The sequence below is a fragment of the Fopius arisanus genome, unplaced genomic scaffold (assembly GCF_000806365.1).
Source record: "Fopius arisanus strain USDA-PBARC FA_bdor unplaced genomic scaffold, ASM80636v1 scaffold00049, whole genome shotgun sequence".
NCBI lineage: Eukaryota > Metazoa > Arthropoda > Insecta > Hymenoptera > Braconidae > Fopius > Fopius arisanus.
Genome location: NW_011887788.1, coordinates 707,504 through 734,759, shown reverse-complemented (window position 1 = coordinate 734,759; position 27,256 = coordinate 707,504). Strand labels below are relative to the sequence as shown.

The following is a 27,256-nucleotide window of genomic DNA, read 5'->3' as shown; positions in this document are numbered from 1 at the left end:
AATAAATATTCATTCCGTAAACGATGGTGAAATAAAAAAAATCGGGAAATCTGCAGGAATTGAATTTAAATTGAACTTGAATTTTTAATTATTTATTGCATCTCTGGTGTAATTATAAATATTTATCTGTAGATTTATTTTTTTTATTAGTTTACTTAATCATGAGAATTCTCTCGAGTTTAGAAGTATCGTGATCGCTCGCGTGGAGCCAATAGGGGGTACCTCCCTCGTGGACATTGATAAGATCAGAGCAGCCCTGGCTGCCAACGGAGTAGGTGTTATCGGTGGTGACATGCCATCTCCAGATCCGAATGCCAGTGGCACAACGATTAATACCAATAACACGATTACATCAATACACAGTGAGGAAGTAGTAAGTAAAAATATCACGACGAACCCCGTGACAAAATAAAATAAAGAATAAATATTAGGGATTCCCTTCAGACAGTGTACAAAGCTGAGAATAAACTGCTCTTCTGGCTGCTAATTATCCTGGGTCTGCTGATACTAGCAGCAATAATCGCTCTCATAGTTTGCTGTATCTGTCCCGGATGCCCGTTGTACATGGCACCAAGGAAGCGACGGATCCATTCGTCTGAGACATTAGTAGTGCGTCCAGATGGAAGACCAAAGAGGCATCTCCATCGAAAGTATCCAACACAGTTGCAAGGTACTGCGTTAATGAATTATTACTTGGACATAAAGTCCTAGACTGATTTAATTGAATGAATTACACCAGATCCCAGCTGGTCCGAGAAGAAGCAAGCCTGGAGTGCAGACCCAATGAGATCAAACTGGCAATTCAACCGTCGAAACACGAGACAATATGGATTAGCTTCGCTACCAGGTGACGTAGTGCGAATTCCAGATGGTAACGAACGCTGGCCCCGAAAAGCGATGTCCCTCCGAGGTGATGCCCAACTACCAGTCCCCATGAATGATCCTTTATACCCTCTACGACAACAAGAGGAGCATCGGATCTACATGGAGAACATCGAGAGAGCGAGAGAGTACGAAGCAGCGGAAATGGACTCCCTCCGTCGACACGAATTCGAAAGAGGGTCAGATTTGGGACGACAGCAAATGCCGACATTGCTGAGACGTGAACCCCATTTCTACCGAGATGGAAATGCTGAAGTAATGAGACTAGTGTCCAGAGGTGGAGCTGAAGAGACTCTGGCAACCATGCACAGACCACCAGAGATCATAATCGATCAAACTGCAAACCAGAGATTCGATGGTAAGGATATACTTCTTCGAAGATTCATCGAGGACCAGAAATTCCGAGGAACCGGTAAAGACTATCAAGAAGGCTTCCAAGAGGATTTCGAGCGACAAAGTATGGAGTCCCACCAGAGACAACGAGAACTCTCCATGCAGCAACATCAACGAGAATTGCTACTGATTCCAAAAAAACTTGAGGTAGATCATCGACAGCATCTTGAGCAGTTAGGACCAGACGTTCAGAGATTGATAATTGATCACGGATCATACGAGAAGTCAGGGTTGGATAATCGTGAGCAGCAGGATATCCTGACAGGGCCTACGTTGTTGATTCCGATGGGGAAACCTCTTGGAAAACCCAAGGAGACGAGTTCTCTGAGTCTTCATAATTATACAAGGCATGAGCTTGAAGTGGCGACTCAAAATGCTTTATTGACTCGACTGTTGCTGGAGCGAGATGGTCGAGTAGGTGCGAGTGTCGCAGATCATGCTAGTTATCTAGAAACGCAAAGTCTTCCTGGTCAAGTCGCTGCGGGAACGCAGACAGATAAAACTGCAGCAACGCAAACTGAATATCATAGTAGGAGTAGGAGTGATAACGAATCCGAAGAAGACTCGAGAATTCGTAAGAAAATGAGATTCATGAAGCGATATGGAGAGGAGCCTAAACGCATCAGGACTTTGTGGATGAAGTCGCCAATTGAAGAAGAGGAACGTCAATGCACAGGAAAACGTTCGACCGGGAGTCGGAGGAAGATGAGGGATGTCACGGATGACAGGACGATCTCCATCGAACCTGAAGTGCTGCGAGAAATTTCGGATTCGTTGGATGAGAATGTCGAAGTGTCTGCGGATTTTAGAAAAGCCCCGGACAGCTTGAATTCTCAGGATGAATCCAGAGAGGAGGACATACCTCGGAGAGACGATTCATCGTCGATTGAGAGAGTACAAGGGGCTCATAAAAAAATAACCAGAAGAGGAGAAAAGGAGGACAAGAGGAGAACGAAATCGAGGAGTGATTCGACATCGGGACCTAGTTTTCATATTCTCGAAAAAGAAATGAGTTCTTTGAGTAGAAAATTGTCTAAATTGACAGGGCGAAAAGCATCTAGTGAAGAAGACTCAGGTGAGAAGCATAAAATGCATCATCTGCAGAAAGACTCGGAGAAAATTCAATCCAGAGACAGTGAGTCACGGTCTGGAAGAAAAATTATCCAGAAAGCTGTTCAATCTGTCAGTAAAAAACACGTGACGACGAAAAAATCGGTTTCGGATAAATCCAAAGTAAAACCGAAGTTGCGGAGAGTTTTGCCAATGAGTACTGCAAGTTCGGATTGGGAGGAGTCAGTGGATAAATCGGTTAAGTCAAAGGCACAGGACAAAACCCAAACTTCGAGGCTTAAATTACCGATGGGTAAAGCGCACGCAAAATTACGGCGACAGGGGAAAATGGAGACGAAAGGGACTAAAAAATCGGTAAAAGAAAAATTGATCAAACCCGAGACTCAACCGGTTATAAATTATGATAGTCAGCAGACTGATATAAAAATGGCTGAAGAGAGGATTCAACCTCCGGAAGTTCAGACTAGTATACACGAAATAAAAAAATCGGATGGTATGGGAAGATCTTTAGAAATTGAGACTGAAAAATATTCAGATTATGTAGGAGCTTCTGCATCTGGTATGCGTGAGGATAAAATTATTGAGTCAGTGAAGATTAAAAGTCCGAACGATAGAGTCGATGTAGAATCGAGATTAGAACTCTCTGATGAGAAAAGAATTACAAGCCGCCATGATATGAAAGGGATTGAATCGATTCCGAAGGCAGAAATTCATTCGGCCACAATAGAAAATATAAATATCGCCTCTCCCGGAACCACAGAAATTAAATTAACAAAAAAAATAACTCCACCCGCGACTGAAATTAGTCTTGATAATATTTTGATTAAATCATCGAAGAAAAAACGGGTGAGACTGGCAGTTGGAAGTTCTGAGGAAGAGACTGAACGAACTGGAGAATCAAATGTGGACATTGAAGAAGCAGAAAAGGGGAAATTGGATAGAAAGAGAAGAAGCTTGAGACAACGCACGTCGAAGATAGATAAGGATTCGGAAGATCAGTCTATGGTATCTGACAGCAATGAAAAATTGGGTACTTCTGAGAAAAAGGCCCCAATCGGAGGAGACCCCAACCAAGGCCCCAATCAATTGGAGGGCAGCTTTGAGAAGGAAAGAATATCCATTATAAAATCGCCGAAAGCTCCAGCGCTCACAATTCCAGACGTTCAAACCATAAAAGCAGCAATGGATGGAATTATAGAAAAAGCAAAAACTGTTGTTGCAGGCACAACAAATATAGTGGGGACTACAGACGATGCGAGAGAAATTGCAAGAGAAAATGTAGAGGAAATAAAAACTGAAGGGGCAGAAGGGAAAAAAATTATCGAGAACGCAGGAGAAGATGGAGCTAGTGGAATTGAATTTATAAGAATTAATAGCGAAAATGGTGACAGGCTCAGCCCGAAGGCAGAAAAAATACCAGAATCAGGAACAGGAGTTGATGATAAAACAATGGAAGTTGTGGATGAGGCAATGAAAGGCGTTTTACAGACGGTACGAATGACTGCGGAAGCTACAGAAAAATTTCTTAGCCCAAAACTCGACTTTGACGTTCCTGAAACGGGACAGGCGGAGGTGAAAGAAAAAATTGCAGGAGATCTGATAGATGGAGGGAAAAACGTCGATCAAGAAGTTGAAGAGGAGACTAATTTAATTCGTGAAGATTTCGGAGATGCGGTCCTTAAGGAAATGAAGAGAAATGAAGAGAACATTTCGGAAGGGGCAGGTGGGATGAGCGATTATATTGTTAGAGATTCGCAATCGGCGGGATCTTCAGTATCTGGGATGGAAAAATATTCTTCAACAGCATCAATGTTAGGAAGAGAGTACAAAGTTGGGGTTGACCCTGAGAAATCATCAACGCCTCTTAAAGATACTTCAGCAATACAATCAACAACTCCTGAAAGCCAAATGTCTCCGAGAATAATTGAATCAGGAGTACCTGTGGATGTAGAAATAATTGCCGATCCGGAGGTGTCCGACGGAACTTCATCTCATCTTCTGGGAATGAAGATAGAACTCAGGGATGATTTGAGGAAGAGTGAAAATGCTTTGGAACCGAGTGAGTGGGAGAGTTTAGAGACAGCCTCAATGAAATCAGAAGGCAGTCAGTCATCGAAGAGTATAATCATAATGAGAGAGACATGTTTTCTCAGTTCTCCCAAACGAGAATTACCTAAACCCGATTCCATCGCGAAATCGGAGAAGACCGATGATAGAACCGAAGATCCACCCGAAGTTGCTCAATCAGAAAAATCATCGGAATTCCAGCTTCCGGATTGCAATATGGCGTCACCGATTTCCGGAATGTCTCCGGAACTCTCACATTTCGGGGAAATGCAAGCCGATCGCGGAGGCCTCGTATCGGAAGATCGATCCGATCTTTCCGCTTCCGGGTCGAAAAAGATTCAAATGAAGATGCCAATCCTGGAACCTTCCTCGATCCGTAGTCCGGATTCCAACGTGGAAGTGGCGACTCCGGATATTCCGATCGAGTCAGCAGAATCGAGTGTAAAGAAAGGTGTGATTGAAGTCCCTGTGGTCGAGGATCCGTCCATTTTGACGTCAGAAATAATAAAAATGGTCGGGCTCACGCCAGAACAATCAGACATCCCAATTCCGGATGTAAGTATTGAAGCACCGACTCCTGAAGTTCCTAGTGAGCCTGTGGAAATAAAAGAAAAAGATGAGATCTGCGTACCGGAGCAGCAACCGGACTTGCCGGATTTGTCCTTGGAGATGCTTGAGGAAGACAGTGATCTGTCGAGTGAATCATCTGCTAGAACAACATTTATTGCTCAACCATATGGCACTCCTCGACACAGAAAATTGATTAGGATGGTACCAGAAGATGACTCGGTGTCGATTCCGATTTCAATCGGTGAAGGAATGGTTCCATCGCAAGTAGGAAGTGAAGAGAGTGGAAGACCGGAAGAAGCGAATCTTAATGAAGACGATGATGATGCTGAAGCTAATAAAATGATAAATACTGGAGAAGTGCAGAAAGAAACGGATGGAATTCGGGTTGAAAGCGAAGAAGTTGATGTTCGTCTCAAAGAACAGGAAGTTCTTGTGGAAAAGGCAGGGCAAGCTGCACCTGAAGATCAGAAGAGAGAGAAAGAGGAGATAGAGCCAATTAAGGTAGAATCACATTCTATAACTCCTCAAGAAATATTACCTGATGATGATGGCTCAACTTCTCACCTTCTTCCAGATCTCTCCAAAGTTGCAACACGGAGGAAAGAATTAAAAACTTCAGATATCCCGAAAGTTTGTGGTGCTATTTATAAAATAAGGAAGCCTGTGTCCAGCGGGTCTTCAAAAAAAATTGAAATCCCAAAAGAAATGAAAGATAAATCTTCTAAGAGCAGAGGCTCTCTAAAAGAATCCAGAGATGGTAAAATGCAACCGGGAAAATCGAAGAAGATTCAGAAAATATTTACCGAGGGACCATCGACGTCCAAATTAGAGAAAATTAAATATCACGAACGGGAAAAATTGGTGCCACTGGAGACGACGTCTCGAGTTATCAATGATCCTTCAAGACTGCCTAGAAAATCAAAACGTGATAAAGAATTCCAACGGGAGAAATCGAAAACAGAAAGACCAGCGAAAATTCTGTCACCGTTAGGCGACAAGGAACACTCTGAGAAAAAATCTCCACCAGCCGCTTCCAGATCTCCAAAGAGGATGAAAAATATCCGTCATAGATTATTAAAATCGGATAAAATGAAAAAATTGCCGTTGAGTACTAAATCAGAAAAACCTGAGGAGATCCTTAAAAGAGATACGTTTCCTCATTCATCACGAGATGTTTCAGCAGAGCCTAATAAAATGGATTTATTTTTTAAAGTAGAAAAGGTCACAACAGTAACGACAGGGGAACCTACAGTTGAATCATTACCAACTACCACAGGAGTAGAGACGACGATTCCAATGAGTTCTGTCGAGCAACGAGAGGTGCCCCCGGAAAAAGCGGAAATTTCCGTATCACAAACCACGACAAGTAGTTCAGACACCCCCGAGCAATTGCTTGATCAATCATTCCCGCCTGATGCAAAAGCGGATAAAGCTGAAGCTAAAGTGGATCTGCCATTAATGCCTGAAGTAATTACTGACGTGAAACAAACGGAACTGCAAATGCACGACAAATTGGAAAATTTTCCAAAACATTCCAAGCATTTGAAAGAAGATACCCCGGAAGCTCAATCCCGGTACATGGCCTGGTACAAAGAAATGCAAGAACGAAAAGAAGGTGATGATCAAGAAGAGCCGCCTAAATGGCTACGCAAAAGTACTCGACAAAGATGGTTAAAAATGAGTCCCGAGGATCGAAAACACTTTGACCTGAGAACCCCAGAAGTGACGCCCCTGGCGCGTCGAAAAATTATACCATCAAAAAATGTGGAGTCGGAGCAGCTGAAAGCCATTGTACGTCAGGGAAGAAAACTGAGACGAGCAGAAGGTGGGACAATCGATCCGCAAATCGAAATTTTCGCACCCGAAAAACTTCCACCACTCGCGACAAAATATCACCACTTAATTCAACATTCAGAGTACAAATACGAGAAAATTCCATTTTACCTTCACCCACCGCCAGTTCCTCATCCGTCTCCTCAAGTATCTCCACGACCTTTTGAGGACACCAGTGGATCTTGTTCAAGGCAGTTCAGACGATCCGACGACGATGTGGAGACTGGGATTATTCTCACGACTTCCACTCCACGACTCAGGCATCAGCAACTCCTGGAGAAAAAAAGTGTCTTTGATATCGCCTACAGTGAAGCTGCCCCTTCACAATTACGCGCAGATAGCACGACTCCTCCATCGTAAATTTATAAATCATCAGTGGGTGTTTGTTTTTTAATCTGTAACGTAAAGAATTATACATAAATTTGATATTAATGTCTGTACCACCGGGATTGCTCCACACTGCCCAGAACTAGTAAAATTGTTTCTATTGCCAATCTTGTAAATAAATTGAATAATCAAAAAAAATATTGAGGGCTTGAATGCGATATCTATTTGGTATCGCTCGTGGAGTTGCTCTTCGCTCTTCTGCTATCCTGTCCCAAAAGTATCCTCGTTCTCGACTTTACCAACTATCTTCAGAACAACCAGTTTATCTGGTGCACGATTCATGTACCCGACGCTAAATGCCGGGAATGGCGAGCCAAACTGTCAGGGTACCATCGATTGCCTTTACCATTCGGTCGGTATTATTCGCTGAAGAAAATATCGTGAACTTTTATCGTGGAATTATTTTCACTCTCTGTTGAGGAGGTATTGCCGATATCTTCTCGGTTTTCTGCTTTTTTGGGAATTTCCGGGAAAAATCGGATCGGAATAACCGGAAAAATTTTTTAATTGTTGCAAAAGTTTATTGGAGTCGTAGGAAAATTATTCTGCAGTAATGAAACTTCGTGGGACATTAAATAATAATAAAAATTCAAATATTGTATGGAGATTTTTTATTCCATCATTTTTTCATCAACCGTCTCTCAGAAATTTCTACACATTTTAAAAATGAAGAGATATCGGTAATAATTTAAACATCACAGAGACAAATATTCAAGGAAAACTCTATTTTATAAAATTTATATAAAATTTTCCATAAAAAAATAGGAAAATATCAAGACAGAAAAAAAAATGGGATAAAAAGAAAAAAATTCAATAATTTCTAAGAAAAAAATCATAAATTTTCATTTTTTTTTTCGGATAATGTTTATTACAGACTTGTTCCTCCGTGTGTGATAAGACAAGCGGAAATGACCTCGCGACCTCGTCGAGATGGAGCCGCGAAATATCGCAAGGCCCCCCACTTTGCGAACAAATCCCCGAAGAAATGCCTTTAAATGACGTAACCCCTGACGTCTCAATCCGATGACGTCCAAAGGATAAATAAAAAAAAAAATCTGTAAAAAACCTGATGACGTTACCGATGCAACTAACCTACCGTAATCAAAGGCATAATGGTGCATCAAACATAACCGGAGACTGGTAAATCTCATTGCTAGGAGTCCATGAAGCGGTAGGAGATACTTCAGCACTTCCGCGGAGTATAATCGGTACAAGTGATAAAAAAAAAAAAAAAATGCGAGACGCCCGAGTCTCCGGGTGTTGAGCTACTCTCCTGATCGGGGCGTACGTCAACGGCCGGCCGTTTGTTGGCAACAGATGCGATTTGCAAGAGATGATTGGAATAACAAGTTCAAGTGATTCCAAACACCCAAGTGGCTATATTATTAATGACTCATTAATACTACGGGGATACAACCTTAATGAATATCCACGGCCACAACATACACCGAGCATTCGAACCGTGAAATAACAAAATTATGAATATAAACGAGAGAATTATCTCATTGAATAGCACCATTGCACTGCATTGAGCTTCAATTACCGAAGTTTAATTGTTACTCAACGATAACGATGGCAGTACGATCTGGCGAGTCTCCGAGATTGGAAAAACAACTGTTTATTCAATATGATATCCTGATGAATGACTAACGGTGACTCCGATTGAATAGCACAATGTGTGTAAAATCGGTAAACTTATTAGGATGATTTTAATTAAGATCATAGCCGATTATAGCTTAAAGTAACGGTCCGGATAAACAATGTATGAATGTTAATTGTTGTTAATAAAGAGCGGTGTATGTTGCTGGGGCAACGGCGAACAGAGCAGCGAAGAGGCAGTCCCCTGTACCAGCACCACACTCACCAGACAGATGCAAGCTCACCTGCAAAAATTTGCAATCTCCCCCATCCAGTGCCACTCACTTTTACCAATCAGCAAGTCCCCCACTCTTTTATTTATTTTTTTTTGCTTCAACGCAACAGCTGCAGTCCACCGGTTTCTTACGATCCACTTTGCTCAGATCACTGATTAAACCGTCAAATATCAGAATCATCATCACCATCTCCATCATGGACGTCATCATCACGATCACACGTCCTCCAGGTGCCCAAACGATGATTCCCCTCTGAGGTAGCCTGTCCCTTAAAAATCCTCAAAAATCCCCGGATTTCCTGGTGATTAATTAATTTATTAATCAGACAAGAGAGAATTTATCGGAATATTTTGTATCTGGGGCTACGGGGGAGATGTCTACGCTCCTGGTGTGACCTGGGCTTTTTTTTTTATTGAAAGCTGTCGTGGGGGTGGTGAGGTGTGATGGGATGTGGAAATGATACGGTACCTCAGGTTGTTGGGATGGGTTGGCCACTGGGGTAATAGCCATCAATCATCCCCGAATTTTGGCAACGCATTGGACAACGCCGGCCGCAGGGAACTATCACCAATGTAGAGTTCTCCGGGTCCACGGGGATGTCGAGGTGTGATGTGGGGATGGATGAGGGGAGTACGAGGAGAAGCCACTGGTTCGATCCGTCGAAAAAGCCCCGGGTCTGGCACACCCACTTGAATCTATTTTGGTGGGCCAATTGAATTCGAGAGTTCATTGTCAGTTAGACGATGATGATGATGAAGATGATGACGATGATGGCGATGATGGGGAGGATGGCGATGATGGCGAGGATTACAGGAGGATTATTGGAGGATTACTGGAGGATTACTGAAGGATGACTGGAAAATAACTGGAAAATCACTGGAGAATCACTGTTAAATCACTGACGAATCACTGGAGAATGACAGGTGAATCGACTCGAGTGAATCGACTCGCACTTTCCAAAGAGATTTCCCCACGTGAGAAATTTCACCTCCGGCAAGAGTGGGAATCCCATCGATTCCAGATGCAACTGCTGCCAGTAGATTACCAGTAATTGAGATTAGTAATTACCCAGACGACCTGGCGTGAGCGATTGAATTCTCCTATCCCTCATCGTCGCTAGTAATTCAGATAGTCGCAAATGATAGGAGAACATATCGGGGTTTGAATTTCCGTGGAAAATTCCTCGTTCAAACGGAGACGTTGATTACAAGATCTAGTCGACGTATTACACAGTAAGTTTAAGTTTGTCCGGGGGTAATTACTGAGGGAAGAGTCTCTAGGGTAGCGAAGACGTAGATCAAGGAGTGAGACATCAAACAATTCAACAGCAGTGGTGTATCTTTGAGAGTTTATGAGTCGAGGTAATGAGAAAATTTTAAATAAAACCGAGGGGAGGGCACCTTTTGTCGACGCTTCAATGAATCCAACTGCATTGCACGCAATTTTCAAGTCTGTATGACGTAACGCACGTAATTGTCGGTTGTACATGCACCAGGGGAATATGCGAGATAGGAAGATGAAGAGACCTGTACTGCAAGTACATACTGGGACTTGTTTTATTAAGACGATCCTTCAAGGTAGTATGTGAACATGAGGTTTACTCCTGATACTTGACGCTCTGTACATCGCCCATGGCTCATTATTGCTCATTATTTCTCATTATTGCTCATTATTTTTCAGAGGCAGCACAATGACTCGTTGCTCTTTACCGAGCTTTCAATATTTTGGTCGTGATATTTTTGAGCTTCTCGGAAATTTGAGAGTTTGGAGTTGTCATTCACGTGATAGAAGAGTATTTCATCTAATTTTTGTTGCGTATCTCTTTGCTCTCAATTTTTTATTGATCATATCCGAAATTTTGGATGTCGGAAATTATCATGATTTGTCTAGCTTCGCTGCTCATATTAATCCCCTGTTTTTACATTTTTTGGGACTTTTTAAATGGAGCTATTGCATTATTCGTCGTGCCGATATTGTGGGCCTTGTCGAGTGCATGGAGAGGTGTCACCTTTTGGCGCAGCAGATTAATCTGCAGGATGTTGGTAGCTATTATTTATTCAATTATAATTTGCGATTGGAATAAAAAAATTAAGAACAAGACAATTCGGAGTTTAACGAGCGGAAATGTCGGCGATAAAAATTCCCGCTGGCGAATTCCAGTGAATATCAATCTTGAAATTTGATATTTATTGTGTAAACAATTATTTGGATTATTAATAATTATAGTAATTAATGATTAATTATAATAATTCATTTTTCAGACTGTTGGGAGTACAGATTGAAGTTAAACAGGTGCCAAAAGTACTCGACTTTATTTATGAACGTATGGCTCTTCGTGGCAATCGGTGGTGTATGCCAATGGTGCACTAACCCAATTGTTTACGATTTTTATGAACAATATTACAGCGGAAAAATCATCGAGTCAAGTGCGATGAGGCGTTTGCCTTATCCCGGATTATTCCCCTGGGAAATAAACAGCATTTCACGATACGTCATGTGTTTTGCTTTCCAATTATGGGGTGGGATTGCATCGACTGTTGGTGTTGCTGTCTTTGATATTTTAAATTTGACATTCATGATGTACGCGTGTGCCCAATTAAATCATCTCAAGGACACGTTAATCGCGAAAAGTGAAAAGCCAGATGAATCCTACAATAAAATTCAGATTCATCAGTTGGGGGAGAAATTGATGAGATGCATCCGCCATCATTGCCAAGTTTTGATGTAAAAGATATTTTATTTATTTATTTTATTTATATATTATTTATTTATTTATTTATTATATATTTAGTAATGATTTTGGGAATTTATTAATTAATTCGTAGGGACTCTGTGATTTTTCAAAATGTTATTCTAGATTTCTCAAGAAATTGGAGGAATTTTCATCCGGCCCGATGTTTGTCCAGTGTCTCGGAATTATTGTCGCACTTTGTTTAATTTCTTTTGAAGCCTCGACTATTCAATTCAATGTACGAAGCATCAATATTATATTATCGATATTTTTTAATATCAAATATAAATCAAATTTTTGAATATCTTTTAGTAATCACAACCACTCGAATTTTTACCAACAAAATTTTCATATTAAGATTACATATATGATTACAAATATATAAACATAATCTTTATGCTTATATATTATCTATATAAATCGATTATATTAGATATATTCTAGTATTAATATCGAAATATATTTTTCTGCCAAATCTTAATTGAATTTTTATCTCAATTACATTTAATTGGAAGTAATAGTTTAATTAGGAATTTATTTTAATTTTCAAATTGAATTTGATGGAATTAAATTTTGTACAGGGCAGCATCGAACCTGTGATGAAGACAATAATGATGTTCGAGTACTGGTGCAGCATTGTCGCTGAATTATTTCTGTACTGCTACATGGCTTCCGAACTTGGACAATTAGTTAAATTCAATTATCTTTACTCCACTGATAAAAACATTTTTCCCAAGGATAAATGAAAATTAATTAATTTCATCAACTTAAATTTTGCATTTACCATTAAAAATTGCAAAACATTTGAATTTTCCGCGGAAAAAATTTTCTCAGTGTTATCAACATTTTCTAATAATTGTCTAATAAATATGTAAATGTAAAAATATCAGATTTATGTAGACGATATAATACATAAATGGTAAATACAATTCGCTGAGAATAATATAGAAATAATATATAATAATAAATATTATGTAATGATAAATGACAAATTGCGAATTGATCCTTGGGGAAAATAATTTCATGAGAATTTTATTGAATTATTATTTAATTATTCGTTGAATTTTATTTATTCAATTTATTTGATTTGAGGGAATGGAAGTCAGTCAAGCGATTTACGCCTGCCGATGGGAACAGTTTTATGTAAATTACTCGAGTGATTATGAGAGCAAACGAATGATTTCCGTGATTACACATATCATTCGATTCAGTATCATGCGCAGTCAACGACCAATTCTTATCACTGGTGGTTTTTATGTTCTCTGTTTACCAACATTCAAAGCTGTAAGTGAACTTGTACTTAAAAAATAATTACCGAATCAATTTAGAGTGGATTTTATTCTAATTGATCAATTTAGTCGTCATTAATTTTTGCGGGTGAATGTCTCATCTCTGGATCAAGTGATGGAATCTTTCTCTCACTCATTGAATTATTTTTTAATGCATTAATATTTTTATTTGTTTAATATTTATGGCGTAATTAATTAATAATGAGTGAATTCTGTTTGCAACAGCTGGTGGGACTCTCTGTCTCGAATGCCCTAATACTCCGACAACTTACAGGGGATTAAAATAAATGTACGTAATGATTTTGATAACTGAAAAACTGAAGTTTGATAAAAATCCACCTAGCAATTTGTTTACAAATAAAATAATAAACAATAAATCAAATGAAATTAAATCTTTCAATCGAATTCGAATTCATGAACAACTTTGAATTTTTACTCTAGCCAATATCTCGGAATTGAACAAAGATAGCGATATTTCTGTGAATACCTTTTTTATAGAGAATTTCGAGAGCTACAGAAAAGGTGGTGATGGAAATTTCACTATCTGCCTTTGGTTCTGAGATAATTGGAAATTCTCGGCAGCGAGAAAAAATGCACTTCGGATCGAAGAAGTTCTTGTCTCACGAAAATTTGAGGTAATTAAATTTGAGTTTCTGGCGGTTTTTGGGGGTTCAAATTCGCTGACAAGATTTCATCCAACTTTTCATTACCATTTCCGTCTTATGTTCCCCTGATATTTTGTCGACAATCCGCAGATGATTCGCGCAGTCGGCGTGCGCGTGTCATGACTAAACGACTGCGCTTTCATCCCGTCTTCGAAGCCACAAGTTCCTTATCGCAGATTCAATCAAATTGTTTAAAAACAAATACCCGATGGTCCCGAGAGTGACAGAAATCGTCGCTAATCATGTGCAGATTTTTCCAGGGGTTCTAAAATATCTATTCTATTTTCCAAAAATTCATTAGAGCAAGCACCACATGGAGGCATCGCAAAAGGTACATGAAAGGCCTGAATCTGAGCCAAAAATAGTGGGGGAAAGAAACTGAGTTGTAACTTCATGAATAATCAACAATGACTTGCCAAAAAATTGGATTTTCTAAAAAAGGACTGACCGCTAAAAATTTTATTGAATAACAAATTTTTTTTTCCACTTCTCCAAAAAATAAATTATCCAAATTCTCCAAATTTTATCACAAAACCTTTTCCTCAGCCATCACCAACCCGTGCACTGATATCGCCTGGACATTAATTTCAATAAATAAATGACGAAATATCCACTCCTCAAAACTTGAAAGACAAATGTCGCCTTGGCATAGACTGAAATACAAAATCAATATCCACTGAGGGGATATTTTATCGATGGCAAAGTTCCCTCGTGGGAACCGTAGCTCCTGCCAATAACTCCTAATTGTTTCCGGGGTAGAATCGATGAGCGACATAATCTTAACCATTAAACATGCAATTCAAGATACCAAGGATAATTAGTGATGAAAGGAAAGTGCTAATCAAAGAGCTAGACCAGACTACAAAGACCTTTCATCATTCCCCAGAAGACTCCAGAGTTTCTAGAATGAAACGTCCACCTCGAAGAATAAATGACATAACTCCTGAAGAGACAACACTCCCCTTCAAAGCATTCATCTCCCACGTGTTCGCCACCCTGAGTCATTTAAAAATCTCCAAAAACTCCAATTCCTCATCATTAATCAATCTAATCGACACCTGTGCAACAACTTGTTTAATTACTCTCAATTTTCTCCTGATTATTTCGGAAGCTATGGACGTTAAAAATAGTTATGATTTACCAAGTTTCGCTGTACGGTTGAATCCCATTCTTTTTCACTGCCAGGGATTCATTAAGTGGACCTATTGTTTAACCCATTACGTGGAAATCCAGGAGATCATCGATAGCATGGAAATATGCCATGAAATGTGTCAAAAGATTGACAGGAATGACAAAGGTAAAGTGACAGAATAACCTCTAATAATTCAATTCTCGATCTCGTAACTGTAATCTAATAAAAAAAATTCACTTAAATCATCAGACAATACAGAAATAACAATAACAACAATTATGATCAATTATTAATTATCAATTGATCATTGTTATTATTATTTAAATCATTTTGGAGTAAAACATAATGAGACTTGATTAAACGTTTTATGAATTTGATTCAGGTACCAGTCGTTACGAAATCAAAATGGCGGATTGTCAAAAAAATTCAGTTGCATTCGTAAATGTATGGATGATGGTATGTGTATTTGGTGTAGTGCAATGGTGTGCAAATCCCATAATTTATGATTTATATGATGATTTGTACGGAGTGAAAAATATTAATTCAACTTTTACGAGGCATTTGCCTTATCCGGGTATTTTTCCCTGGGCTGTTAATGGATTTAAGATGTACCTAATTACGTTTACGTTTCAATTCGTTGGTGGCATTGGAGCTGGCATAGGAATTGGTGCTTATGACATCTTGAGTATTACATTTATTATGTACACATGTAGTTATTTGGAGTACCTCAATGAGACATTGACTAAAGAAATAGTCAATCGCAGGTAAGAAATTGCTAATGAAGCGGATAATAATTAGATATCCAATTAGTACTCACTGAAATAATATCCATTCAATCGTTTATTTTAATTAATTTTTGGGTGGAATTGAAATTTTATTTGCGCAATTGTCTGAATTTTTGTAAAAATTGAATATGTGTTTTAAAAATTGAGAGGCATTTGATTATCGTTGGTTACATTGTTGTTATTAAATTGATGGAAAATTATTCTGGATAAGAGATGATCCAGCGAAGATTGGGTCATTCGAAAGGAAATTGAAAATATGTTTCCGTCAGCATCGGCAGATACTGGAGTGAGTATGTCGATTCGGTGAATTATTCGTAGGATTTTAAACAATTTTCACTCCACTGTAGAGCTTTCGAAAGGATACAAATCATTACGAGTTTTCCCATGTTCATACAGTGCTTTAACACAATTATCGCTCTCTGTTTGGTTTCTTTAGAGGCATCCACAACGGAAATAAACGTAAATGTAGAATTTCCTCGGTGAAGACCCTTTTGGTTGCGAAAATTCAAGAGATATTTCACATTATTGTTGTTAAATAAATATAACAGGTCAGCGAAAAGGATCTTCTCCGTTTAAGAGATCAATTTCACTGGTGTTGATAATCTTATAGTGTGAGATTACTGTATTTATCATCAGTCTAGTGTGGAATGCGTCATGAAATTACTGAGTACTGCAGAATATTGGAGTGGTATCAACATCGAATTATTTTTCTACTGCTACTTTGGAACTAAAATTCAAGAACTGGTGAGTCGAAATGAAATTTTTTATTTTTTTAATTTTTTTAAATAAAATTGTGTGTAATATTCATTTTGGGAATAACAATGAAATAATTTTTCACTCTCTTGGAGCGAATGTAAATAATTTTTTCTTCAGGGATCACGATTGAGTGACGCATTCTACTGCTGCAATTGGGAGCTAATTACTGGTGATTACGAAAGTAATAGACTTGGAATAAATAAAATGGTGGTGCTCGGTATAATGCGCGCCCAGAGACCCATGGAAATGGCGGGTGGACCATTTTACATTCTGTCATTAGAAACCTTCAGAGCTGTAAGTAAAACCGAAATAAATATTAAATAACAATTGGATATAATATATAATTACCTGCCAAAATTTCCACAAAACACAAATTATTCCGAAACATTACAAGAACAAGAAAAAAAACATAATTAATTGTTATATTTAGTATAAAATGAGATCGCAATATCTTGTAATATTTTCGCAAAGGATAATTAATATATTTTTACAATATTTAAACTTGTAATATTTCTTTGGAATATTTTGAGGGCTCTTCAATATAATACACCTCCATATTTCACTCGTTCTATTTTTTAAAATTCAGTTAATCAGTCTGTCTCTCTCCAATGCCATAATACTTCGACAACTCTCGAATTGAAATAACTACAGACAGTGCAAGTGTCCAGGTAATGAGGATTAAACCCTGAAATTCGGTAATGAGATTGAGTCCTACATTCGATTACTAATTGCATCTCATGTTTTCCTAGTAAATCGTCGACGATCCGCAGATGACTCGCGCAGTCGGCGCGCGCGTGTCATGACTAAACGACTGCGCTTTCAGGTCTTTCAAACAACAACTAGTAATAACTATATCCGAATGTAATAAATAAATAATTGAGAGACACGTAATGGATTTATGATGGATTTTACTGATTCCGTTTTATTTAATTTTAAAAAAAAAATCGAGGAAAATCCAATGAATCGTCTGTTTGTAATCCATTACTGCCGGTAAATCGAGTAACTGACAAAGGGGATTTGTGAAGTAGTGGGGGATTAGTTGGGGATGTGGGAGGGGGAAATTGTAGATGAGGTGCAGCTGTTCACCTACAACCGTATAAGGAGGGCGCGCAAGTATCAGGAGAACAGAACAACAGGAGTTGAACCAATGACTTGCGTAGCTATTCTGATACCCTGATACAACTACCACGTGTTCTGATGAGGCATTTCTGTCAAGAAAATCCATTCTCAGTGGTGGACTGCTATCTTCTTCGCTGTCATATTATCCTGGTGGGTACAAGACTGCTTTTGAATGCACGTGGCTGATGAACGTCAATCAAACATCCACACTAGCTTGTTAACGTTTCCTTCATCGACTTCAATGGCTTTCTGGTACTGAAAGTAATTAGAAAATATTGGAGAATAATTAGGCAATGATTAGAAAAAAATTAGTGCATTCATATAATTTATGGAGTCAATTGTTGTCATGTGAATTATCATTTTTAACATTTGGAATTTGAATTTTTGAGGGGAAATTCAAGGTGTCAAACTGTCAATCGACTTGGGTAATTGATGGGGATGTGCAGTCTTGAAGGGTCGATTTTGATTGGCTTTGAGGTGTAATTGATGACTGGGTAAATGAAAAAATTATTCGGAATAGTGAGATTTGAGGCTGAGGTTGTGGGTGACAGAAGTTGGTTTAGTGGAATTCCTGACTTTCTGGGGATTTATGATTCCCTGGTCGTGAATCCGTGGCGTGCCGAGTCCTTGTGGAGGCTTCACTCATCCAACTTGCATTTCACCCTGTTTAGACCGCGGTCATAACAACCGTAGTACTTGCTGCTATCGTTATCGATATATACGTATATATTGTTGACACTCACCAAGATTCCTCACCTGCCCATCAAAAGACGTAAAGTCATCCACATTGGCTACCCAGGGACCAGGAAAGCATGAGGCTAAGAGCGTTTGGAGGTCTCGGATTCAATTATCGTGTGGTTAACCTCTTGCATCTCATTATCTCCTGTACGTTCCTTGGCGAAATGTGGACGCCTTTCGGGAACGGTTTTTCTTAGCACCCTGAAGTATCCGAACCACCAACCGCTGCTATCGGTTTTTGGACAGAATTTCAGGCTTGACCATGATTTAAAAATTTTTTACGGAATTCTGAATTTCGAATTTTGTTAATGTGGGACTTAATCGGGGTTTTCCCCGGAGGTGGATCGAAAAATCAAAATATTTTTATGAAATAAATGGGACATTCGTGGGATGGACAGCTTCACATGTTGGAGTTCATATTTTAGACTTGAAGGGCTTCTTCATTTACCATTTTGACTGCCCACCGGGTGTTAGCAGAGGTATGACTTCAGTTCACCGAGAATCGAGTGGCCATTTTTACGCAAGTCATGCGTTGCGCGGGAAAATTTGAATTGTGAAAACTGTCAGATGAAAAAAATTATTCAATTCATTTATTCAAATTACCCAATCTGTTGCCTATAACAGAATATTAAATGAAAATTAATTATCTCTTGTGAAAAAATAAAATCCTGTTGTGAAATAAAACAACTCCATTTTACATGCAGGTAGAAATTTTGCTCTGCTTGTCATGACTTGTCATCGAGATTAATTCAGGAAAAGTCAAACGGATAAATAGCTCCAGGAAAAAAAATGGACTGCACTTAGGATAGATGTATTGAATGATTTTTAAATTGTGGATAAATAATTTATTTGACGTGTACGCTTTGTTTGATAACTGTGATGTTTTTACCCGAATGTAGTTTGAAAAACCACCACCCATCAGCACCGTCACCCCTAGTCAGAATCAATTGTAACCTCTCATTTCTGTTGTCATTGTAATAGAGTTGAGAAGAAAGCATCAAAAAATTATTCATAATTTTCAAAAAGCTCCACCAAAGAAGAAAATACTCCTGAGATCTCAACAACTGGCCTATCGTAAATCCATTAACTTCACAAAATGGTAAAAATTTTTGCAGCAATTCAATCAGCTGAAACATAAGTATATCTTATCAATTTAACCTATCTATTAATCATCATTGATCGGTTTATTCTCTAGGACGTATTTCTCATGATCAGGAGGAAGAAGATGACTATTTTTACAGATGCTAAGGACAACACAACTGTACTTGAGCTGAAGCGAATCATTGAAGGTAAGTCAGGTATCAATCTCATTTCTATGATCAGTGGCTAAATATATTCACAATAAAAACAAATTGCGCATTTGCAATTTAAATCAGAAAATTCGCACATCCTTCATGAGTCCAGAAATCGCAACTGTCTAGTGAGAAAATCTCTCAGAGGATAATGATAGAATTCCCGACTGTTTTATTTGGTGGACAAAATATTGACGATTTTCTTCATGTTGCAGGAATCCTGAAAATTCCACCGGCGAATCAGCAATTGTTTAATAAAGAGAATGTACAGATGTCAGATAGTAAATATTTATCTGATTACGGTCTTACGGCTGCATCAGCGAAAGCACAGTGTCCAGCTCTAGTGGGATTAGCAATACGTCAAGAGAATGGACAATTTGAGAATCTCGAGATTACGGCGTTCTCGCTGCCACCCGATCTACCCGATGTCATGAAATCACAGGAGGCAAATGGCCAAGAACAGTCTCCCTGAAGTTCACCCATGATCTGCACGATCATTATCAACAAAAAAGCCCTTATTAATAAATAACAAAGCTCTTCACTTCGTTAAGTTCTTGATATAAAAAAATTACTAAATAAAGTTAATTGATGTAAAACATCGAATTCTTTCCTGTTTGTATTGAGCATAGGAACTCACTGCAAAATATTTGCACTGTAATACACAAACTCTATTATCAGCCGAATTATGTTTTTTATGAGATCAATGATATTGATTGGACTCCAGGACTTTGAGACTCTTCGGAGCTAAATTTTCCGCTTGTTTCGACTTAATAATTTATTGTGATTGGTTTAAGTAATTAACTCACTGGAGCCATACATTTTTCAATTTGTGATATAATAGAATAATTAACAATTAAAATGGGCCTTTTTCCTTGTAACACGGAGGTTGCATCCTAGCTGTGGATCTCTTTCTAATTAATATTACTCAGGAATTGGACAATTGGTGTTATGCGGAAAGTTCTAGTTGACGAAAATAACATTTTCTGCAATGTGGAATTAATCAGCGAAATTGCCGGAATGAAATCTTCTTCAGCAAGAATCTTGTAATGCCTTGAGACTATTATCACCGAGGTGCAAGTAAGGAATATCTTTTTTTTTTAATGATGATATATGAAAATAGCCATTTTTACTGAAGAGGTGGGGAATTTTCCACATTTTGCATTTGGGTGCAATAATTACGGTGAATCCATAAAAAATCATAAATTAATCGCAAAATTCGGCAATTGATTGATTAAAAATTTCATTTGAAAACTGAATGAGAATGAAGAAAAATAGTCATCTGTATAATTTTAGAAAATTAACAATAGTCCATTATAATATCATTTATTTCCGAGTTAATTTCATAATAAACTTCGAAAAATACATGATACAGTCGTCACTTCGTTGCCAACTCCAATTCTCCTCCAAGTGTAAATAAGAGCTCCTATTACACTCGAAAAATTGAAAATCATGAATACTCCACCGATAATTCATGAATGATGATGATTTTCCACTATACCTCAAAATAAATAATTATAAACTTGTCCTAATCAAATACTTTTCATTTCATGATCATCAGTTTTTCCCTGCAAAACTGATTCAATCACTTATCTTGTGATAACGTAGAAAATCCTATCAAAGGAATTTTTCTCAAAATTCATTAATTATTTTCATTCATCTCATTGAAAAAATCCTGATATATGTGTTTTTTGCTCGGCACGTAGTGTCCTCCCTCGTGTATCACAAGTTTTTTGTTAACAAACAAATCACTGAGCTCTCTGGCCATTTCTGTAAACAAGAAGTCCTCATAATTATCTGTGAAAATTTTTCTTCCGCAATAAATAGACCTTTGAGTCACGTTTCTACCTGTTGGGATGATTTTATCACTCTCTCCAAATACGTGAAGAGTCGGTAAGTCAATGGGTTCATCATAGAATTTCTCATGGGGTGCGCAGAGCGATTTAAATCCAGATATCAAAACAGCGAACTTGAAATTAATTGGCGACACTGAAAATATAAAGAATAATTTATTCAGTTCTTTTCTCCTCTCGAACGTTTTCACAATTAATCTCTGCAATGAATTTCAGTTCTTTTATTCATAATATCTCAACAATAAAATAGAAACTCACATTTTTTCTGTTGCAAAGCGCAAAGAATTGAGACGAATGACGCGCCCTGAGAAAATCCGAGAATTCCATCGAAAGGGCCTTCCTCTTGGAATAGTTTCTCAATATATTCCAGACTTTCCTCGTAACCAACTGATAAATTACTCGGCTCTGTCGCTTTGAAGTAATGACTTTCCGTATTGAACCACCACCCCTTTCCTTGGAAAAACGAGACATAAAAATTGATTAAATCAATGAATAGCATGAAAGGACTCAATCCGACATCTTTAGATACGTCTGAGTAAATATTATTACGAATTTCCCTCCACATCAGAGATAAATCCCAAATAAACAGACGAGTAATTAATTAATTAATTAACAGTAATAACATTCTTCTCTCCCATAATAATATTACCTCCACCTGCCTCTTCCCCGTCGTTCGCAAATTGTCCTGGAGGCACCGCATGTGGTGCTTCAGCAAATACAAACTCAATTTTCTTGAAACCTTTCCTCAACGATCCTAATTTCGACCGGAAAATGGCGCCGGATTGATAATATCCATGAATAGCAAGTATCTGCGAAACATAAGAATCAATTATCGATTTGTTATCGAACAATTAGAAAGAACATGAAGAGCAGAAGGAACAAACCTTCATTTTTCTATTCTCTGCACTCATCTCCATTCATTACATTTTTTTTAATACTCGGTATTCAAAACACTAAATGTGGGTTATGTGACGACCAAACCGCTGGGGTAAACCTCCAGAACTGAGCCTCTACTTTAGTCAATCCTCTTTGGCTCAAACTTTCCACGTGAAACTTAACCTCACTAGCTTAATCATCAGGAATTGCAGTCAAACTAAAGAGATTGTACCAGTCTCTAATTACTGTCTACTCCCATTAAAAATTCAATTCCTCAAGGACAAATTAAATCCACGAAGAACTAACCAAGGTGAAATTCTTATAATATTACTGTCATAATATTTCCACTCCTTAAACATTTATCTGATAATTAAGAAAGACAATTAATTCAATGTTACACACAATTAATTCAATGTTACACACAATTACTTCATTACATCAATCATGTGCATTACCTACATCTATATTGTTATAAATTATATTATTTATTATACTCAAATTGTACGAGGATATATAACGAAATAAAATTCCACAACTCGATCATCTGTTATTTTTTTCTCAATCATTATCTAATTTCGCGTTTATTTTATTACAACAATGTTGTCAATTGTTTGAATTATTTGTAAACAGGAGACAATGTCAAAAAAGAAGCAGCAAAATCCTTACGATTCGAATGGGCTGCAGGATTGGGTAAATATCGTAATACATAATCCCAAAATTACCGTTTTGTTACTGAATTATTATTCAGTGCATTATGAATTATTATTAATCATCAGTTCAGTTATACATTAGCAGAGAATATTTATTCTCTGTTGATATTAAATGTTGATTACTCCAGGGCACGTACATGGCAGCGAAGAAGTCCAAACTGGAGGAACAATTTGATAAATTAGCACAATCAGAGTTCCAAGATGCCACAAATCTCTTCAGAGGTGTAGCAATATTTGTTAACGGTTACACGAATCCTTGTGCTGATGTATTGAAACGTCTGATGATGGAGCACGGAGGAATTTATCATACCTATCAAAGCTCCAGGAGCACAACTCACTTGATCGCCTCGAATTTACCATATTCTAAGATAATCCAATACAGAAAGAGCAAAAATCCATTGCCTCTGTGTAAACCCGAGTGGATCACTGACAGCATAAAAGCTAATAAATTGCTGGACTGGAGGCCGTATTTATTATACAACAATACATCAGTGACTCAGCCTCAATTGCAGTTGAAAAATCAGACAAATGATTTGGCAAAAAGGCCCCAAGATCCCGACATGGGACCATCAACAAGAAAAGAAGACCCAGGGCTTACAGTCGACCCTCAAGCTCCACCACTTGAATCCTCAAAATTTTCAAATAGCGAAAATCATAAAGAAAAATCTCCAAAGATTCGAGAAGAGCAGGCAAAACCATCAGGGGCAGCTCTCTGCTCAAAAAACGAGGAATTCCTCTCAGAGTTCTACAACAACTCTCGTCTCCATCACATAGCAACAATGGGAGCAACATTCAAGGATTATGTAAATGAACTTCGATCGAAAAACGATGGATCATTCCCAGGTTTCGATCGTCTGAAAATTTTGAACAGGAAAAATTCAACTGGAGCATCAGCTCGAGACAAGAACGAGGACTCAGATTCCGATGAAGACTTGTTCTCCCCCAAACTCCAAAGAAATAAGAATAAAAAAGAATCAATTATAATGCACATCGACATGGATTGCTTTTTCGTTTCAGTGGGCCTTAGAAATAGACCGGAGTTGAGGGGCCATCCGGTGGCTGTGACTCACGCAAAAGGTAAAGCTTCTTCGAGGGGTAAAGAAGACGAGGAGCTTGGGTCTATGTCAGAGATCGCTTCGTGCTCTTACGAGGCACGAAGAGCGGGCTTGAAGAACGGAATGTTCCTGGGACAGGCTTTGAAGCTCTGCCCCAACCTGAAGACCATAAAATATGATTTCGAAGGGTACAAAGAGGTCTCTTATACTCTTTACAATACTGTAGCTTCGTATACTCTAGATATTGAAGCAGTTAGCTGTGACGAAATGTACGCGGATATTTCGAAAATCCTCGAGGAATCCACTCTGACCCCTTCAGAATTCGCTGCCATCATTCGAGCTGAAATCAAGGAAAAAACCGGATGTCCTGTGTCCACGGGATTCGGTAGCAATAAACTCCAGGCGAGATTGGCAACGAAGAGGGCAAAACCCGATGGGCAATTTCATTTGAAAAGTGATGATGTGGAATCTTATGTTGGGGGAATTAAAATTGGAGACATTCCTGGGGTTGGGTGGTCCACTATGCATCAGTTACGGAAGATCAATGTGGAATTCTGCAGGGATTTGCAGAAGATCTCTCTGGGAGCTCTTCAGGAGAAGTTTGGAAAAAAACATGGGGAGATGTTGTTTAATACTTGTCGAGGGATTGATCATTCCAAATTGAGTACCGAGCATGTGAGGAAATCGGTTTCGGCAGAGATTAATTATGGGATTCGGTTTGAGAGTGATGATGATGCCAGGGGGTTCATTATCAAGCTGGCGAAGGAAGTTTGCTCGAGGCTGTCGAAAATTAATGCCAAGGGAAGATGTGTTACACTGAAGCTGATGGTCAGAGAAAAAAATGCACCGGTTGATCCAGCCAAGTTTATGGGGCACGGGTTGTGCGATAATTTTACTAAATCCAAGAATTTTATGACACCTGTTGATGATGAGGTGATCATCACCAAAGATGTTCTTCTTCTTTGGGAACAGATGCAGCAGCCGGCGCATGAAATACGAGGAATTGGAATACAAATATCGAGATTGGAGAATTTAAAATGTAAAACGGTTAATAACAATTTAATGAAATTCATTGAGAGGGGAAGAGCGGTGGAAAAAAATCGGGAGACACGAGAGGAAATTAAAAATATTGTGATTGCAGAAAATAAGAATCGTATTCTTGAAGTTAAAAAAAATGTGGAAACGAAAAGAAATCGGGATCTCAAAACATTTTTTTCAGCAAAAAAATCATTGACGGAAAATCCAAAGGGAAAAGCGAGTTATGTAGAAGAGAATTCGAAAATCGATGAATCGGTTTTGGCAGAACTTCCGGAAGATATCAGACTAGAAATCCTGAAAATCCATAAACCTGACATTAAATTAAAAAATCCATCGACTCACGATAAATTAAAATCCCACCTATTGAATACTGAATCCAAAGAGAATAAAAATATTTCAACAGAAAAATTTTTACCCCCATCCCAAGGGATTGACGGGGACGTACTGATCGAGCTTCCCGAAGAGATAAGAAACGAAATTCTAGCATCGAAACCAGTGATTAAAAAATCAGAACCAAATGCAATAGATCATTACTTCAAGCACAAAAAATGTGAAATCCGCTCGGAAGCAAAAATGCCAACAATGCACGAATTAGATATGCAAGTGTTAATTGAATTACCCGATGATATCCGAAACGAAATATTGAATGAGTACAAAGACCACAAGACTGAAAATACCTCAACCACAGAAAACCGCAATTTGCCTCTGCAAGAGACAAGAAAAAATATCGAAAACACGATAAACAATAAAAATCCTATCGACGACTTGAATTGTTCCTTCTCCCAAGTGGATCCAGAGTTTCTAGCAGCCCTGGACAACGAGACCCGAAACGACGTGAAGGAGTACTGTCTCGCGAAGAAAAAAGAAAAGGCTTCGAAGCTGAGGAAAATCGACGAGAAGCTCCAGAATTCTGCGCACCCAATTCCAAAAAAGCGGGGACGAAAGCCAAAAGCTGTCCTTTCATCTGGAAAAAATTCCAAAGCTCTACCTCGCACTAAAAAAAAATCGAGTGAAAAATGTGGGCCTCATGCCCCGAAGAGACATAACAGTTTTTTAGAGAATGAAATGAGTATTTTAGAGGGCAATGGGCCTCCGAGGAATGACCCAGGAAATAAAATCCAATGTTATCCCTACAATTCACGTGAGAATGCTGTCAATAATTCAAAGAACGCGTTGAAGACTGAGCAACAGCTGATGTTAAATACTCTAGTAAATTATCTCTTCAGTCTTCCCTTGCAACAGGTGAAGAAACAAATACAAACATGGATTAATAACTCAGACATGGTAAACGAGATTGATTCATTATCCATAACAACGTACCTCAGCATGCTGCCAAAAGAAAAACGAATTGAGGATCTACACACTCTAATGAAGACCATGCACAGGTAAAAATGATTTATCACTTGAAAAATGTCTTTTATACTCAAGCGAAATATTTTTTCTCATTCGTTTAATCAAGTGGATATAATAAAATAACACTCGAGGCATATAATAGGGATTATTTAATTTTTTTTTCTTGTTTCATTGTTTCTCTCCTTTTTTTTTCTCGTAATAAAACAAAAAGTGGTATTATGATAAAAATTACATTAAAATTTACTACATGTTTGTTTGTTTAAGATGTATGACCGAGACTGGAAGTTGCGTTTGGCATGGAACCTATAGGAAAACGGTTGAACACGTTCAACAGTGTATGCAGATTGAGTACAACAGCAATCTAATGTTACCAGCAATCAGATGCAACCTTCGCGAATGCAGAAGTGATGGTGTATGACAATGTGTATTTTCTTTTTGTATATTGCGGTTTTTTATCTGTTGGATTTCTGGTTCGTTTTGTTTTTTTTTTTTCATCTCTTTTATGTCTTGAATAAATTATTATTTTACAATTGACCTAATAGAAACATATTTACAAGCAAACATGATATACTTACCTTCGACCTTAATGTACACAATACCACCATTCCTTAATCAGCGCAATGACTTATCCATTAAAATTGTGTTAATAGTTTCTGTTTCTGTTTCTCTCTCATTTCTGTTTGCTACGTATCAAAGGAGGAGCAAAATACATCTGCTCATACTGAGTAGTCCCTCATTGATAATAGATTTGTTTTTTATCTGCTTTTTTTGCGATATAAATCGGTAAGAA

General features: G+C 38.2%; 5 protein-coding genes across 5 annotated transcripts; 4 read left to right on the top strand and 1 right to left on the bottom strand.

The window, feature by feature from the left end:
- Positions 1-10,171: 10,171 nt before the first annotated feature.
- Positions 10,172-13,435, top strand: LOC105267714 (odorant receptor 13a). The gene is made up of 7 exons (XM_011306763.1): positions 10,172-10,309; positions 10,758-11,119; positions 11,339-11,801; positions 11,935-12,046; positions 12,390-12,497; positions 12,901-13,092; positions 13,323-13,435. The coding sequence occupies exons 2-7, from the start codon at positions 10,768-10,770 to the stop codon at positions 13,377-13,379; spliced, it is 1,284 nt and encodes a 427-aa protein (XP_011305065.1). The 5' UTR covers positions 10,172-10,309; positions 10,758-10,767; the 3' UTR covers positions 13,380-13,435.
- Positions 13,436-14,651: 1,216 nt separating this feature from the next.
- LOC105267713 (odorant receptor 2a-like) lies at positions 14,652-17,804 on the top strand. The gene is made up of 8 exons (XM_011306762.1): positions 14,652-15,059; positions 15,277-15,658; positions 15,891-15,965; positions 16,027-16,138; positions 16,316-16,423; positions 16,553-16,729; positions 17,022-17,103; positions 17,185-17,804. Exons 1-7 carry the CDS (start codon positions 14,669-14,671, stop codon positions 17,073-17,075), a joined length of 1,299 nt encoding a protein of 432 aa, XP_011305064.1. The 5' UTR covers positions 14,652-14,668; the 3' UTR covers positions 17,076-17,103; positions 17,185-17,804.
- Positions 17,805-19,208: 1,404 nt separating this feature from the next.
- Positions 19,209-20,443, top strand: EloB (elongin B). Its single transcript, XM_011306761.1, has 3 exons — positions 19,209-19,391; positions 19,488-19,581; positions 19,800-20,443. Exons 1-3 carry the CDS (start codon positions 19,389-19,391, stop codon positions 20,054-20,056), a joined length of 354 nt encoding a protein of 117 aa, XP_011305063.1. The 5' UTR covers positions 19,209-19,388; the 3' UTR covers positions 20,057-20,443.
- Positions 20,444-20,891: 448 nt separating this feature from the next.
- LOC105267709 (ovarian cancer-associated gene 2 protein homolog) lies at positions 20,892-22,775 on the bottom strand. The gene is made up of 5 exons (XM_011306756.1): positions 22,319-22,775; positions 22,084-22,243; positions 21,693-21,887; positions 21,430-21,570; positions 20,892-21,351 (listed from the first exon to the last, which is right to left on the bottom strand). The coding sequence occupies exons 1-5, from the start codon at positions 22,349-22,351 to the stop codon at positions 21,224-21,226; spliced, it is 657 nt and encodes a 218-aa protein (XP_011305058.1). The 5' UTR covers positions 22,352-22,775; the 3' UTR covers positions 20,892-21,223.
- Rev1 (Rev1 DNA directed polymerase) lies at positions 22,531-27,241 on the top strand. Its single transcript, XM_011306758.1, has 4 exons — positions 22,531-22,620; positions 22,941-23,000; positions 23,149-26,498; positions 26,731-27,241. The coding sequence occupies exons 2-4, from the start codon at positions 22,947-22,949 to the stop codon at positions 26,882-26,884; spliced, it is 3,558 nt and encodes a 1,185-aa protein (XP_011305060.1). The 5' UTR covers positions 22,531-22,620; positions 22,941-22,946; the 3' UTR covers positions 26,885-27,241.
- Positions 27,242-27,256: the final 15 nt, after the last annotated feature.

Coding starts and splice junctions, on each gene's coding strand:
- LOC105267714 (XM_011306763.1), top strand. CDS start 10,768: ATGACTCGTTGCTCTTTACCGAGCTTTCAATATTTTGGTCGTGATATT. Junction 11,120..11,338: donor GATTAATCTGCAGGATGTTG/GTAGCTATTATT, acceptor TTCATTTTTCAG/ACTGTTGGGAGTACAGATTG. Junction 11,802..11,934: donor CATCATTGCCAAGTTTTGAT/GTAAAAGATATT, acceptor ATGTTATTCTAG/ATTTCTCAAGAAATTGGAGG.
- LOC105267713 (XM_011306762.1), top strand. CDS start 14,669: ATGAAACGTCCACCTCGAAGAATAAATGACATAACTCCTGAAGAGACA. Junction 15,659..15,890: donor AAAGAAATAGTCAATCGCAG/GTAAGAAATTGC, acceptor ATTCTGGATAAG/AGATGATCCAGCGAAGATTG. Junction 15,966..16,026: donor CAGCATCGGCAGATACTGGA/GTGAGTATGTCG, acceptor ACTCCACTGTAG/AGCTTTCGAAAGGATACAAA.
- EloB (XM_011306761.1), top strand. Junction 19,582..19,799: donor GCTGAAGCGAATCATTGAAG/GTAAGTCAGGTA, acceptor TTCATGTTGCAG/GAATCCTGAAAATTCCACCG.
- LOC105267709 (XM_011306756.1), bottom strand. CDS start 22,351: ATGGAGATGAGTGCAGAGAATAGAAAAATGAAG. Junction 21,888..22,083: donor CGGGGAAGAGGCAGGTGGAG/GTAATATTATTA, acceptor CGTTTTTCCAAG/GAAAGGGGTGGTGGTTCAAT. Junction 21,571..21,692: donor CGCTTTGCAACAGAAAAAAT/GTGAGTTTCTAT, acceptor TTATATTTTCAG/TGTCGCCAATTAATTTCAAG.
- Rev1 (XM_011306758.1), top strand. CDS start 22,947: ATGTCAAAAAAGAAGCAGCAAAATCCTTACGATTCGAATGGGCTGCAG. Junction 23,001..23,148: donor CGAATGGGCTGCAGGATTGG/GTAAATATCGTA, acceptor TGATTACTCCAG/GGCACGTACATGGCAGCGAA. Junction 26,499..26,730: donor CTAATGAAGACCATGCACAG/GTAAAAATGATT, acceptor TGTTTGTTTAAG/ATGTATGACCGAGACTGGAA.